Below are 16,370 nucleotides of genomic sequence, written 5' to 3' on the forward strand. Positions count from 1 at the left end.
CGGGCGAGGCCACAGCAGTGAGAGGCCCGCGTACCGCAAAAAAAAAAAAAAAAAAAAAGAAAGCATCTTGATTAGTTGCTAATAGAAATACATCTTACATCTCAACCCCACAGAGACATACAACCATATGCAACTCTATATATGTATATATAACAAAATTTCATAAAATGACACTTGTTTTCATAGAGAACAGACCTGTGGTTGCCAAGGGGGAGGGGGTTGGGAGAGGGATGGAGTGGGAGTTTGGGATTAGCAGATGCAAACTATTATATATAGAATGGATAAACAACAAGGTCCTACTGTGTAACACAGGGAACTATATTCAATATCCTGTGTAAACCATAATGGAAAAGAATATGAAAAAGAATGTATATATGTGTACAACAATCACTTTTCTGTACAGCAGAAATTAAGACAACATTGTAAATCGACTCTACTTCAATAAAACAAATTTTTAAAAAAACATTTGTCTTTACTCTGCAATACACTGATATTTCTATCCTCTTTCATTAAAAAAAGTGCCAATCATCACCAAATTGAGTTCACAACCTACAAATTGGGTCGCACATATTGCCTTAGAGTTCATTTAGTCTGGCATCCTGCATACTTATGGATGAAGAGATGCAGGGTTAGAGAGGGATGCTCAGTCATTGTGGGACTCAGCGCAGCACCTAGGATAAGGCTTCAGGGCTTCGGACTTCTGATCTGTTGCTTTCAGCACAACGGCATTCCTGTTGAGGGACACCCAGAGCGCCGGCAGGTCACAGCCATGGGGTCCAGGGTATGTGTGTGTGTGTTCCAGCCCCAGCACACTGAGCTTCGCCACACCTTGCGAAGAGTCCCCTGCAGCAGGGTTTTCTCTTTGGGCATGTAAATTCTGCAGCTCACCCACTGATTGTCACCTTGGTGCCGGCCTCTGGAATCCTGCACGTGGCTCCTGCATGCCCTGACTTAGCAGTGGTTTGCTTTATAGCCCAGAATCAAGAACGTACACAAGCTAAGAGGGTAGGGAGTCAGTTGCCACTGTTGAAGCGTCTGCTTCTGAGATGCGGAGGGTGGAAGTTCTCATGTGGTTCCGTCCTTGCTCTGTAGAACGCCTCCCAGAGGACTTTCGAGATTGATTACGGCCACAACTGCTTCCTCAAGGATGGCCAGCCCTTCCGCTACATCTCGGGAAGCATTCACTATTTCCGCGTGCCCCGTTTCTACTGGAAGGATCGGCTGCTGAAGATGAAGATGGCTGGACTGAATGCCATCCAGACGTAAGTAGGAGGGCACTGGGCTCTCACCTGGGCCTGGACACCCACCCCTGGAGGGAGGGTCCAGCTGCATCTCTCGGTGCAGCTGTTTCATTGCTCAGAACGGGGAATAGCATGGTCTGGGGTCCCGGGAGAGGCTAGTCATGGGCTTGAGTGTCCCTACTTTAGACAATTAACTACTTCTTCCAACCTTGAACTTTGTCACCAGAAATCATAAAGTGGATATCAGCTTGAAAGGGCAAAGGGAAGTAACAATGGTTGAGCGTTTACTGTGTGCAGGGCACGTTACATGGATGATGCCATTTCTCCAAGGTCACCCTTCTTGTTTGCAGCTGGCGAAACTGAAATTTGCCCAGGCACATGTGTTTGGACAGAGGTTCTGCTGAGATTTGAAGATAAGGGTGTTGGTAGGCAACCATAGCTCCTCTCAGCTCCTAGAGGGATATGCCTTGTTGGGTAGATTCCTGAAACCTAGTTTGTCTTTGTGGTTCTGCTGGGGTGATTCCATGGCCCAAGGTTACAGAATTTTACCCCAGAACTATCTCTCCTTATCTCTTCTGCTGTTGTAAAGTGACTAATTGAGAAGGAAGTTGGGGTGGCTGGCCACTTTGGTTTCTGCATTGTTGATGTGGATTGCTGATAACTCTTCAAAGATAAAGGGTGAGAAAACCCAGCGGCAGATTCCTGGGACAGTTAGGAAGAATCCCACTTGTTTTTCTGGTTCTAGGGCCACTGGGACATGTCTGTAGTTTCAACACCAAGTTCTGGGAGACCAAGACTGTTCCAGGGAACCCTGAAACCATGGGATTGTGGAAAAAAAACACAAGCCAGGGGTCATCAAAGACACCTTTGTGATGGCAGTGGGTGGCTTCATATTTAAAGTTGTGTCCCAGGGCTTCCCTGGTGACGCAGTGGTTAAGAATCCACCCGCCAGTGCAGGGGATATAGGTTTGAGCCCTGGTGCGGGAAGATCCCACATGCCGCGGAGCAACTAAGCCTATGTGCCACAACTACTGAGCCTGCGCTCCAGAGCCCACGAGCCACAACTAGTGAAGCCTGCACGCCTAGAGCCCGTGCTCCGCAACAAGAGAAGCCACCGCAAGCAGAAGCCCGTGCACCACAACGAAGAGTAGCCCCCACTCGCTGCAACTAGAGAAAGCCCGCACGCAGCAATGAAGACCCAACGCAGCCAAAAATTTAATTTAAAAAAATTAACTTTTAAAAATAAATAAATAAATAAGTTTGTGTCCCATGCTGCAGGCAGCCCGAGGAGCTGGTCGGAATTTTATTTTTTATAAATTTATTTATGGCTGCATTGGGTCTTCATTGGTGCACACAGGCTTTCTCTAGTTGTGGTGAGCGGGGGCTACTCTTCACTGTGATGTGCAGGCTCCTTCTCATTGCGGTGGCTTCTCTTGTTGTGGAGCATGGGCTTTAGGCATGTGGGCTTCAGTAGTTGTGGCATGCGGGCTCAGTAATTGTGGCACGCAAGCTCTAGAGCGCAGGCTCAGTAGTTGTGGCGCCCGGGCTTAGTTGCTCTGTGGCATGTGGGATCTTCCCGGACCAGGGCTTGAACCCGTGTCCCCTGCATTGGCAGGCGGATTCTTAACCACTGCGCCACCAGGGAAGTCCCAGAATTTTTGTTATTTTACCTCCTTCGGGCTATTCCTGACAAAATCTTTTGTTAGGAGGACACAGGGCTTGGAGGTTTTCCCATTTTTATTGAAAAATATTTTTCAAAACATAAGTATGGGGCTTCCCTGGTGGCGCAGTAGTTGGGAGTCTGCCTGTCGATGCAGGGGACGCAGGTTCGTGCCCCGGTCTGGGAGGATCCCACGTGCCGCGGGGTGGCTGGGCCCATGGGCCGTGGCCGCTGAGCCTGCGCGTCCGGAGCCTGTGCTCCGCGATGGGAGAGGCCACGGCAGTGAGGCCCGCATACCACAAAAAAAAAAATAAATAAAATAAGTATGCCTCTTATTACTTTAGCACAGATATTTTCATTTTTCCTAAGCCCTTACATAGGCATAAGTAATTTTTCCATAGCAGTAATTTGTGTCCATGAACTCTGTCTTTTTTTTTAAGTCAAGCATTAAATAGGAATGGGCGTTCTTTGAGGGTCATACACTTAAAAGTGTTCCCCACAAGTTTGATTCTCTTGGTAGCTGCTGTGAAAACTCAAAAGAAGGCTTCTTTTCTGCGAGTCTGCCTTAGGAAGATGTCTGTGTGTCCTGCGGGTTTATAGTTCTGCAGACTGTTCAGAAATTCATGTAGGACACCTGGATTTTTGAGCTATTTCCAGGAAGGGGCTGTGTGTGTCTTGGCAGGTACGTGGCCTGGAACTTCCACGAGCCCCAGCCAGGACAGTACGAGTTCACAGGGGACCACGACGTGGAGCATTTTATTCAGCTGGCACATGAGCTGGGACTGCTGGTCATCCTGAGGCCTGGACCGTACATCTGTGCGGAGTGGGACATGGTGAGTGCGGCTAGACCTGCCCTGCCTGCCTGGTGTGCGGTCAGGCAGGGATCTGGAGGCAAGTGAACTAAAGCAGCGTTGGTAAGTCTCTAATTCCAGGTAACACGGGCCTGTGACTGAGCAAACCCAGTTGTCTTTTACCTTGAGCAGTGCCCAGGCAGAGAGGAGCAGGGAGGGGTCACAAGGCATGGGTCCTCCTCTTGGTGGTCATGTACAGAAGTCAGTTTCCTCATCTGTAGAAAGAAGTTCATGGTGTGACCTCTGTCTGCCTCACAGGGTAGTTGTGAGGTTAAGTGGAGGAATCTGTAGAAAAGGCTTTGATTCTCAAAACATTGCATTCATGCACAGTGATCTTATTTTTATTATGTTTACAATTTCTAATTGCCCTGAAAGTTACAACCCAGAAAGCCCAGCTCAAATACCCCTTCTCCATGACATTTTTCTTCTCTCCCCTCACTGCTAATAGTAATTTCTGTCTCCCCTAAGACCTTATCATGGCCTCTTCTTCCTTTTTTTTTCCTCTCCTAGGGAGGATTACCTGCTTGGCTACTAGAGAAAGGATCTATTGTTCTCCGTTCTTGTGATCCAGGTAAGTTGTTACAGATGTCGTAAGAGAATTTAAGAAAGCTTAGATAATTTATATCAGAAGAGTCAGGTATTTCAAAGGCTGGGGTACTCCTGGGCGAATGCTTCTGAAAGTTTAGCAAAAGTGTGAGTGTTCCTCATGCTCCTCCAGATACTGAATGTTTCAGGAAAGAAGGATTATTTGAACAACTTGGCCAGATCTTGCTGATACCCCGGTAACTCTTTGAGTTGGCACTGGGCCCTGTTTGCGGTTCACTGGCTGATTTTAATGCTTTCTCTGCCTCTGTTCTTAGAATACGACATGGCTGGTGCTGACTCCCAGCTAATCAGCGAAGTGAATCAGCTATACATATACATATCTCAACTCTTTTTTAGATTCATTTCCCATATAGGTCATTACAGAGAATTGAGGAGAGCTCTTAGCTGCATTTCTGTCTTCTGAAGGCTTCAGTTTCTCTTGGTGATGAAGCTGGTCATAAAAGCAGCTAACGCTGATTAAATTTGCTGTGTAAAAGGCTAGTATATTATGTTCTATATGCATTTCCTTCTTAGTGTACTACCCTTACATTTTAAGCTCTTAGTATATTAGTGTTTTTCCACATTTTATCTCAGTTAATCCTTACAGCAACTTTATGACCTATGTACTCTGTTATCCCCATTTGACAATGTAAATGTATAATTGATTAGAACTTAATTTTTAAAAACCTCAACTGTGACAGAGAGGACACATCACTCAGTCATTCAACAAACATTGGTGGATGCCTCCTGTGCTGCAGGCTTTTTGTCTTAATGGCAGGGGCAGATACCAGGCATACTGGTCCTTGTCCTCTCAGAGCTCCACTGAGGAGACAACTCTCGGCAGGACAACTTTTTTTTTTTTTTGGGGGGGGCGGTATGCGGGCCTCTCACTGTTGTGGCCTCTCCCGTTGTGGAGCACAGGCTCCGGATGCGCAGGCTCAGCGGCCATGGCTCACGGGCCCAGCCGCTCCGCGGCATGCGGGATCTTCCCGGACCGGGGCACGAACCCGTGTCCCCTGCATCGGCAGGCGGACTCTCAATCACTGCGCCACCAGGGAAGCCCAGCAGGGCACTTTTAGCAGACTTTTAGTGCATGTAGCGCCCCCCATTTCAGAAAGTGGTTGTTGAATCCAGTCTGTTCAGTCTCTGCTGCCAGCCCCAGGGTAAGAGGCTGTGTTGTGTCTCTTTGTAGAAAAAGGCGTGTGATGGTGTTAAACCTGGTTGTCTTCCAGATTACCTTGCAGCTGTGGACAAGTGGTTGGGAATCCTTCTGCCCAAGATGAGGCCCCTCCTCTATCAGAACGGAGGGCCGATTATAACAGTGCAGGTAACTGCAGAGAGGAGCCTGGCCGGGTCAGGGGAGGTTTCCATCCATCCACATTATATATGGGAACGAAGCAGACATGAACCTCATATGTCTATTTCTTTCTCTTTGTTTTTCTTTTTAATTTTTAAAATTGAAGTATAGTTGATTTGCTATGTTGTGTTAGTTTCAGGTGTACAGCAAAGTGGTTCAGTCATATACATATATATGTATATATATTCTCTTCCAGATTCTTTTCCACTCTAAGTTATTACAAGATATTGAATATAGTTCCCTGTGCTATACAGTAGGTCCTTGCTGTTTATCTTCATATGTCTATTTCTTTAAGAGGCAATGCCACAGATGGTGCTTTGATTTAAATTGCATTCTGGGGAGGCATTACCATTTTTGAATGCTTGCTGTGTGAGACTCTGCTGGATACCCTACAAATGCTATTCAGTTATTCCAACCACCATCTTCAAAGAGGTTAAAGTGACTTGGCCAAGGTCACGCAGCTGGCAAATGTTGCAGCCTGGCTCCTCCCTGGTGCCACGTTGCCTTCTGGCCACAGGGATGCAGCATGGACTGACCCACTTTGGCGTCTGCACTGCCTAGGCCGTCAGTTTCCATGGGTGTGGAAAGAGGATGCAGTGAATTGGGGCCACTGTGTTTTCTCTCCCACTTCCTGCCCTCACTTTCCTTCTTCCATGTGTTTTTCACTTTGCAGTGACTGGTAGATTGTGAGGTATATCACGTGGCAAGAATTTTTCAAGTGAAAAATAGGTACACTTGACCTGCGATGATTTTTGATGTTTGTAAAAATACTTCGGTAAAACAAAACCATGTCTGTTGGTCATTTACCAAGGGTGCTCTGATTGCAAAGAATACGTTATGTAAAACTGGCTGCATCCCGGACCAGCAAGGGGGTGCGTGCGGTGCTCCCTAGGGGAGCGTGGGCCAGATTTCCTTCTTGTGAACAGCGCTGTGGAGTGTTTGCAGGGACGGTCATTGTGGGGAGGGAGCCTGGCCATTTCCATGCCCTTCAGATATGAGAGGGCTGGGCTGGCCAGGGTGCCCTGCGTGGTGGAGAGAGGCCAGGCTGCTACTCCCAGAGGGGTGTACTGATAGCACTCACTGCCCCTCACCTGTCCTGAGTCTGTACCAGTTAAGCTTACAGGAGCCCATTTTCCTGTATGAAGATTTCAAGGCTGAAACTGGGTGTATCTGCATAGCTGGGTCTTCTTCCTTTCTCTTGATCTCAGGTTTTCCTCAATTTCCCTTGCTTTTTAGTCTCTGCTTCTGCCGAAATCACTTTCAATTTTTGCTGACGGCTTTTCTGTACCTTTTGGTTATTGAAATGCACCACAATGTCAGCAAATATGAACTGTGCAAGGGAGAGCAAAGTTGACTGTCTTGGGGGGAATTTCCTCCTGTGTCCATCCCTGGCAACCTCAGGTGACTTGAACTTGACCGTGGATCCTGCCGGAGGACTCAGCTTCCTTCCTCTCCCTTCCCCCCATCACATCTCCACCTGCTAAAATCCCACCTAATCCTTTTGCCCCTTGATAATTAGGAGTGGAGGCCTTCCACCCACAAATTTGCTTCATCCAATTTGTGAGGTACTCATCATGAGGGATGAGCCCTGTTTATACCTGCTGTTTTGGAAGAGGAACAACTGAAAACGTCTGCAGTGTTTTGTTGCTTTATCAGGGAGCTTACAGGGTGAGATAATTATTCTAGAACAAAGACCTGCAACCTGCAAACCTGGCCCTCTGCCTGTTTTTGTAAATAAAGGCCACTGGCACATGACCATGCCCGACCATTTATATATTGTCCGGGGCTGCTTGTGAACCAGTAGTTGAGACACAGACATATGGCCAAAAAGCTCCAAATATTTACTCTCTGGCCCTTTATAGAAAAAGTTGGCAAACTCCTACTCTAGAAAAATCAGCTTTCCTCTGAGGCTAACTGCAACTTCGTCTATGAGTCTCAAGCCCTTTTCTGTGTGTTTCTCCTCTTACCTCCCCCGCCTCCACACACACCTCTGCTTTCCTCTCATTGGCAATGATAGAGAACTTGACTGTACGCTTTATTGCCAGCTTTCTGAGCACTTATCAGGTGCCAGGTATTGTGCAAAAGCCCTATTCATGTATTGGCTCAGTGAGTCCTCATACAACCCAGTGAGGTAGGTACACTCACCTCTTACAGACAAAGAGACATTTTACGGGTGGAGCCACCTGGATAAGAAGAGGCAGAGCTGAGGTTTGCACAGGGACTCTTGGGCCTCTGATGCCTGTGACCGCAGCACAAGGCTGTCTTGCGAATGTTGAGCTTTTCTCTTTCTCTAAAAACCTAACCAAATTAGGTATATGCATTTATTACAATCCTGTTTAAACTACAGTCCTGTATTTTATCTTAATACAATGATGATAATGGATAAATAAGATTTGAAAGAGTAAGTGAAAATCAATGACATTGGCTTGGGGCGTGGCCAGAAAAGAACGAGAGGTGCAGAGGCTCTGGGCCCTCTTAGTTGCTAAAGCCGACCCTTAAATTTAGCTCTGAACTTCTTGGCAGCCAGATGATGAAGGAAGACACAGCCATTTAAGTAGCTCTTAATTAAAGAGGAGAAAAAAGAAAATGAGGGGGACAGTACCTTGCCAGTGTTTGCAAAGCTTTTCTTAAGACTTATTTCAATTATTTCCAAAGAGACTTCTGAGGCAGTAATCAGAGTATCAGAATCAGTCATCCAAGGGGAGTTTCCTGCTCTGTGTGAGTGGCAAACACCTTCAATTGCAGGATGGCTTCATGACCTGTGAAGCCCTTGATACTGGCCTACTACTGCCTGTTTTGCTTCTTCTTTTTTTTTTTTAATTTAATTTATTATTATTATTTTTTTGGCTGCACCTCGCGGCATACGGGATCCTAGTTCCCCGACCAGGGATGGAACCCGCGTCCCCTGCACCGGAAGCACAGTCTTAATCCCTGCACCTCCAGGGAAGTCCTTGTTTTGCTTCTTTTTAAAATTATTTATTTATTTATGGCTGCATTGGGTCTTTGTTGCTGCACATGGGCTTTGTCTAGTTGCGGCGAGCAGGGGCTACCCTTCGTTGCAGAGCATAGGCTCTAGGTGCACAGGCTTCAGTAGTTGTGGCTTGCGGGTTCTAGAGCACAGGCTCAGTAGTTGTGGCACACGGGCTTAGTTGCTCCGCGACATGTGGGATCTTCCCGGACCAGGGCTTGGACCCGTGTCCCCTGCATTGGCGGGCAGATTCTTAACCACTGCGCCACCAAGGAAGGCCTGTTTTGCTTCTTGAACCCATAACATGAAAGTATAGTCAGAGGGATTCTCGCTGAGAAAACCATCGTGCGTTAAACCATTTGGGAGGAGGTGCTTTGCAGATGATGATGGTGGTGTCTAGTTCTTCTACATCACTCCCTACTCCCTTCCCACTCCCTGACTCTGTCCATAGGCTTCATGGAGCTACTAGCAATTTTGCCAACAGCATACTTCTTGCAGGAATACTCTCTATCTCTCCCGCTTCCCTGACCAGCGAGTGCCTTTCTGTCTAGAGCTGCCTCGGGCAATCCCTCCGGGGAAGCTTCCTTAACCATCTCTTCCATCCACCCTCAAACTGGGCACCTCTTTTCTGGAGGCTCACAGTTTCTTATGCTCATGTTCAAAGGCCACATATCCCTAGGATCACAAAAATTTGTTTCGCGTTGTGTGCAGGTAGAAATTGTTATGTGTGGGAAATTTTTAAATTTTTGTAAAATTGTGAAGTATACCACACACACATTAATGTGCAATAATGAAGCATTATGATGAGAACAGCCACAGAGTGACCACCCAAGATGGAAAATGGTACGTGGCCAGGACCCTGGAAGCTTCCCAGGTGTCCTTCTTAATGACATCCCACCTCTTCTCACTGTTCTGACTTTCGTAGCCATCAGCTTCTTGCTTTTCTTTACACTTTTACCAATTATGTGCACACCAAGACTTGATAGTTTGGTTTTGACTATTCAGGAAATTGTTTTCTATTCGGGAAATTGTATCGTGTGTATTTTTCAGTGTCATGCTTCTTTCACCAACCTCTATACCTCTAAGATTCTTTGGTGTATTGGATTTTCTGGTGTATCTGGTGTATAGGAAATAAATGAAGGTCATTCATTTTATTGCTTTAGAGCAATGTTGCTTAACCTTTTTTTCATTGTTGCCCATTAAAGATCCTCTCTAGACATATTTTTCTAATTGCCCCCCATGAAGTTTTAATACCTGAGATATACTATATAATTGTACATATATCTATACTTTATATGAAAAATAAGGTGTTTTTTTTTTTAATCCTCTAAAAATCAGTTCCCACCTCTTTGGGGATGCTCTCCACCTCATTGAGAATGGACACTTCAGAGCAGGGGTTACCACCCTCAGCACTTTTGTCATTGTACCCAGTAATTCATTGTTGTGGAGGCTGACGATGCAGGATCTCCAGCAACATCCTTTGGCCTCTACCCCCTGAATTAACAGATGATTTTTCTTCATTTTTTAATACTTCTGCCATGGAAAGGTATTATTTATGTAATGTTTAAAGTATCGGTTATGTATTATAGGGGACAATATCACTACAATCTGAAAACTAACACATTGGTTGTTTTCCTTATTTCTGGGAGGTATTAGAAGGTAGGTTTTTATGCTGAGTTGCTTTTTGGAAAATGAGTTTTGAGGACTGAGTGTAGGAGATATTTGGGGATATTACTAAGCCTTGTCATCTCAGAGATGTGCAGGTAGTTTCTCTAAACAAAAGCTTGCCTTCGGACGTTGGAGTCTCCTGATTTCTTTCCCCTCCTCTTTTTAAATTTGCAGGTTGAAAATGAATATGGCAGCTACTATACCTGTGATTACAACTACCTGCGTTTCCTGCAGAAGCGTTTCCACTACCACCTGGGTGAGGACGTGCTTCTGTTCACCACGGACGGGGCGCATGAGAGCTTCCTGCAGTGCGGGGCACTGCAGGGGCTCTATGCCACCGTGGACTTCGGAGCAGGTTGGTGTCTACAGTCACAGAAACCCAGCTCACCAGGCAGGTTTGGGCTTTTTACTCCATCCGTCATTCTAAGCAGCTGTTGTTCAAGTGGCAAGGGCATATCGAGTGAGATTTCCCAGATTTTCCTGTATCTGGTAACTGGTAAAATAGAACACCTGATAATGCACCCCTCCATTGCAGAGATCATTTTATGTCAGCTGAGCTGGCCCTTAGGTCAGGAGCTCCATTTCCAGCCCTGGCGGAGCTGGCTGCGGCCTGGAGTCCTGTTCTCTTAGGGGCTTCCTGCCAGGAGCAGTTCCAGGTTGAGGAGTTCCACCTTTCAGGCTCTGTCTGGGATATGCTGCTCTTCCCTGCTCCCCCTGTCCCCCGAGTCATGGCTGGATGCTCGGGCTGGGTCGTGGCCATCGTGAACTCTGAGGCCAGTCCTGGGTTTCGGGGAACTTACCTGGTACTTCCGTTTTCTTTCTACATAAACTCATAAGGCTGGGAACTGTGATGGGCCAGAGGTGGTTTGGCAGATGCTACAAAAAATCGTCTTCCTGATGCATTAGTGCTGTGTAAGCTGCTGAGGTTCTACACATGAAAGGAGGGCTGGGATGCTTCGGGCTGTAATGACATTAAGAAATCTTCATGTAGGTTGAGAGCAGCTTTCATAAAAGGCATGGCAGCTAAATGCAGTTGTGATCCTGGACTTTTTCTTTCCGTGTTTTTTTTTTTTCCTTTGTTGTTGTTATGAAAGACATTATTGAGACAATTGAAATCTTTGAATAAAGCCTTTAGATTACTGTTTTTTATCATTGTATTCTGTTTATTTAAAGAATGCCCTTGCCCTTAGGGGATACACACTGAAGTATCTAGGGGTAAGGGGTCATTCTGTCTGCAAATTATTCTCAAATGGCTCAGAAAAAAATATGTATATTCATATAGAGAGGGAAAACCTGATGAATGTGGTAAAATGTTAACAATTGGGGAACCTGGGTGAAGGGAAGATGAGTTCTTTGTACTATTCTCACAGCTTTTCTATAAGTTTGAAATTATTTCAAAATGAAAAGTTACTGCCCCGCCCAAAAAGACCAGCTCTTCAAGTAGCATAAGGATCCCGCTGTTCTCCCATCTGAGGGATGAGACGCATATCCAGCGTTGCCTTCTCTTGAGAAGGATGTACAGAAAACTGAAGTTGCATTTTTAAAAAGATTCTTCTACCCTACCAACAAGGAAATAACTGGCTCTGAGTGAATTGAGTGTTTCTAGAAACATGGTACGTTGCTCAGAGCATTTGGCGGTGAAATAACTCATCTACAAAGAGCTGCACAGGAAGTGGCGTGCTGGTTTCGTCCTGCTTTGGCACACTTCCCAACACAGTGGTGAAAAAGCACAGTATTTTTCTGTTGGGAGGAACAAATTGAAGATTATTATGAGTTAGTTGTAAGCATTATTTGTATGTAGGGTGACAGCACATAAAAATAATGCTTCTTCTGTGGGTTCAAGGACAGACACTCAAGACCAGTGTGCCTGAGGCAGGTGGGGCTGTGGTAGCTTTATTCATTTGTGTGCAAGAGGGGCAGTGCCTGGGGTCAGATCCCAGGAGAGGCGCCTGAGAGCAGCATTTAAAGATCTGGAAGCTACTGAATGCTTAATAGTGAGAAATTTACAGCCATAAAATAAATGAGATTCCATTCTTTCTTGATCAGCACATTCCCTCCTGAAAGCTGGCCTTACAGAGAAGCCCAAGGCTTGTCCAAGAGCAGGGGGGTTTTGGAGACTTGGCTGGTGTCCCTTTCACGCTGGGACACCCACTGCGGGAACTGGACTGTGCAGTGTGGGGTCAGGGTGTCCTCTGGTCTGGCTGGGAAGCACTGTGCGTGTTCACTGATGTAAAGCAGCCCATTACCTCTCTGGGGAGAAACCCCTTCTCTCTTTAGAGGTGGAGGGGAGAACAGAGTCATGGGAAGCAAGATGAGATACAGGCATCCTAATGGAATATTTCAGAAGAAAAAATTGAGTTCACGAGTGGTCTGGAATGACTGTTGATGTACAAATTAAAATTCAGAGTATACTCCATGATTCAGGGATAAACGTAATTAGAGCACATTTGTCCCTTTGATTTGTTAAGTAAGTGTCAGATATTTGTGCCACTATGGTGTGTATGGCACTGTGGAGCTTACCAGGAAGTATGTTCAAAGCAGGGCTATCCAGTAGGGAGCAGCTAGGTCAACCAGATGTCCGAGTGAGAGAGAGCGAGAGAGCGAGAGCCAGAGCGAGAGGTGTCCAGGTGCCGGGGACACAGAGGAAGCACAAAGCCTGTGCTGTGATCTCCCAAAAGAAAGCAGTCAGGAGAGGCCCGAGCACTGTTCACAGAGGAAGCATCATTCTGTGGTCCCCACGGTCCGTCAGATGGATGGCCTGAGTCCCCACCTAAAGCTAGCTTGGAGGTGTGCAAGCCCCTGGGGGTGTGGGGAAGGGTGGGGGCCTCAGGTGCAAGTCCTACGAAGGAATCTTTTTATTTAACTTCTTGTCATTCCCATGGCTGACCATTCTTCTCCCTCTCATTTTTCAGGTGTCAACATCACAGCTGCTTTCCTAACCCAGAGGAAGAGTGAACCCAAAGGACCCTTGGTAAGAATCAGGCGTGAGGCCTGGGGAGACTGTTTGCTTGTGCTAACTTCATTACCACTGCTGGGAGAGAGCGATTAACTGCTGCGGAGGGTGGGAATGGATCCTTGGCTTCTCTGAGTCTGAGGTCAGCAGCTGATGGGAGTGTAGAGATCCCCTTCTGGACACATGGGAAACAGCAGAAGCAGTGCTGCTACTTCACACTGAGGCCCTGCACTGGAGCGGGGCAGAATGGGGACCAAAGTGAACATCCCGCCTCCATCAGGCTCTGCGCTTTTGCATACCTCATCGTATTTGGTCATCGTGCCAGCTCTCTTAGGTAGTATCATTGTCTCCATTTTCAGTGAAACTCAGAGGCCATGTCACTTGCCCAGGGTCGTACAGCTGGTGAGTGGCAGGGCCAGGATCTGTGTTCAGGTCTGTGTTTCTTGAAAGCTCTTTGTGACAGAGCTTCTCCACCTTTAGTGTGCTTAGAAATCACGTGGGACTCTTGCTAAAACGCAAACGTTGATCTCTTGGGTCTGGGAGGGGATTGAGATTCTGCATTTCTGACAAGCAACCAGGTGACACGAGGAGGTAGGTGTTGCTGACCACTCTGGGAGCCGCGGGGCTCTGTGACATGCTGTGTAGGCGCCTGGGAGGTGGAGACGGAGGCCAGGTCCTGGCAGGTGTGCTCAGCCCATCAATGATGCAGCCCTCTCTGTGCTTCCCTTCTCCTTGCAGTTGTGGCAGTTGTCCTTGTCACTTGGCCCCGTGTAAGGGAGAATATCCTGTGCTTTCCCCGCAGCAAGTCAGGCTGCCCCGCCTGTGTACCCACCTTTGTACAAAGCAGCCTTTTCTGAACCTGGTCTCTGCTTCGTGAGCCATGCAGAACCCGAGTTCCCAGACTCCGGGTGGAGCTATTTCCTGGAGTCTGAGACAAGAAGTCCCCCGAACACATCCAGATTTCTCTTTCCTTCTATAGATCAAGGGCTTGGCAGGGTCATGCCCAACAGAAACAAACATTAAGTGCTTGGGGCTTGCTTGGCAGAATATTTGGACAAGTCTACCTCACTTTAAGTCAACCTGAGATCTGAAAATCTAGATTCACACAAAGGGTGAATTTGGAGCTAGTTATTTTATAAACATTTTGTCATCTGATTCTTTTGCCCAACAAACTTTCCTACCATATTCAAACTGAGGATTGGTTAACAAGATTTTGATGCAGATACAACTTTTCAGGGACACCTGTATTGTCCACACCTGAGACCTGAGTTTAGGCAATGCTATATGGGATGTCCTCATTGGTCCCCCAGCTCCAGGTAAAGTAGTGAATGTCAGCTCCTCTCCCCACCTGTTCCTCGGTAGAGAACCTAGGGCAGTAGTTACTGAGAAGCCCAGCATGTAAAGGTCTTAAGTCTATCCTAAGCTCCACATTCCTTTCTCTTTTCAGGTCAATTCTGAATTCTACACTGGCTGGTTAGACCATTGGGGCCAACCTCACTCAACAGTCAAGACTAAAACGGTGGCTTCCTCCCTTCACGATATTCTTTCCCAAGGGGCCAGTGTGAACATGTGAGTGTTATTTTTCGGAGGGGAGGCTGTTCTCCGTAGCTGTGGGCTCATGGTGAAGTACTGTCTGTTCTCTTGTTTCCTTGTAGGTACATGTTTATAGGTGGCACGAATTTTGCCTATTGGAATGGTAAGAGCAACTTAACATCTATTTGTAGAATCTAATCCTAAAATGTATTTAGTGCTTGATTTTTGGAGGGGTATGCCTATGGACAATTGTTATTTTCTATTTTTGCTTACTTTCTCCCATATTTTCTAATATATAAGAATTGCATATATAACTTAAAAAATAATTTTTCTTTTATTTATTAAGAAGAGGAGAAAAAAAAGAAGAGGAGAGAAATGTTGAATTTACTTTTCTATTGAGAACTGATTTAAAAAAATTGAGTATCCAGGTGTTATGAAATAATCAATGTTATATAAATGAGGCACTGCATTTGATGATTATAAATTACCCTTCTATACTTGTCTGAGATGCTCACAAATCACTTTTTCTTTTAAAATTTAATTCAGAATTTTCATTTAATTTACAAATGTGTTATAGAATCATAGAAATGGAATATTTTTCTTATGTAAATACGAATCTTTCAAAGTTTTCTTTTCTTTTTTCATTTTATTGAAGTATAGTTGATTTACAGTGTTGTGGTAGTTTCAGATGTACAGCAAAGTGATTCAGATATAGATAGATATAAATATATAGATATGTATTGTTTTTCAGATTCTTTTCCCTAATAGGTTATTATAAAATATTGAGTATAGTTCTCTGGCTATACAGTAGGTCAAAAAATCATTCTTCCTTAAAAAAAAATGTAAGAGACATAACTTGTACATTTAGAAGCTATTGTTTTAAATCAAGCTAGTCGGGCAGGTCATAGTCTCTGGCTATAACTTACTTGTTCATATATTCTGGTCTTTTTCTTCTCTTTTTTTAAAAAAAAAACACTTTGTTTTGTTGAGATATAATTCACATACCATAAGATTCATGATTTGGGGAATTTCCTCGCTGTCCAGTGGTTAGGACTCCGCGCTCTCACTGCCGAAGGCCTGGGTTTGATCCTTGGTCGGGAAACTAAGACCCCACAAGGCACATGGTGTGGCCAAAAAAATAAATAAATAAATTCATGATTTTAAAGTACACGATTCAGTGGTGTTTAGTTTATCACAAACTTATGCAGCCATCATCACCATCTAATTCCAGAACATTTTCATTACCCCAAAAAGAAACCTCATACCCAAGAAATGCCCCACTCTCCCTCCTCCCAGCCCCTGGCAACCACTAGTCTACTCTCTGTCTTTATGGATTTGCCTATTCTGGACATTTCATACGAAGGGAACCATACAATTTGTGGTCTTTTGTGTTTGACTTCTTTCATTTAGCATAATCTTCTCAAGGTTCATCTATATTGTACTGTGTATCAGGACTTCGTTCCTTTTTATTGCTGAATAATATTCTATTGTGTGGATATACCACATTTTGTTTATCCATTCATCAACTGATGGACATTTGGGATGTTCCCCCTT

The 16,370-nt window shown here is 45.5% G+C and overlaps 1 protein-coding gene across 1 annotated transcript in view; it reads left to right on the plus strand.

The window, feature by feature from the left end:
- The window catches only part of GLB1 (galactosidase beta 1), a 90,139-nt gene that overhangs the window by 21,117 nt on the left and 52,652 nt on the right, over nt 1–16,370 (plus strand). The window contains exons 2-9 of the mRNA XM_065886440.1: nt 1,093–1,262; nt 3,584–3,734; nt 4,263–4,323; nt 5,570–5,664; nt 10,505–10,685; nt 13,243–13,301; nt 14,731–14,852; nt 14,939–14,979. Coding sequence (XP_065742512.1) covers nt 1,093–1,262; nt 3,584–3,734; nt 4,263–4,323; nt 5,570–5,664; nt 10,505–10,685; nt 13,243–13,301; nt 14,731–14,852; nt 14,939–14,979 — 880 coding nt within the window. The remainder of the gene's footprint in view (nt 1–1,092; nt 1,263–3,583; nt 3,735–4,262; nt 4,324–5,569; nt 5,665–10,504; nt 10,686–13,242; nt 13,302–14,730; nt 14,853–14,938; nt 14,980–16,370) is intronic.

This window comes from Phocoena phocoena, chromosome 10 (assembly GCF_963924675.1).
Source record: "Phocoena phocoena chromosome 10, mPhoPho1.1, whole genome shotgun sequence".
In the NCBI taxonomy this organism is placed as follows: Eukaryota; Metazoa; Chordata; class Mammalia; order Artiodactyla; family Phocoenidae; genus Phocoena; species Phocoena phocoena.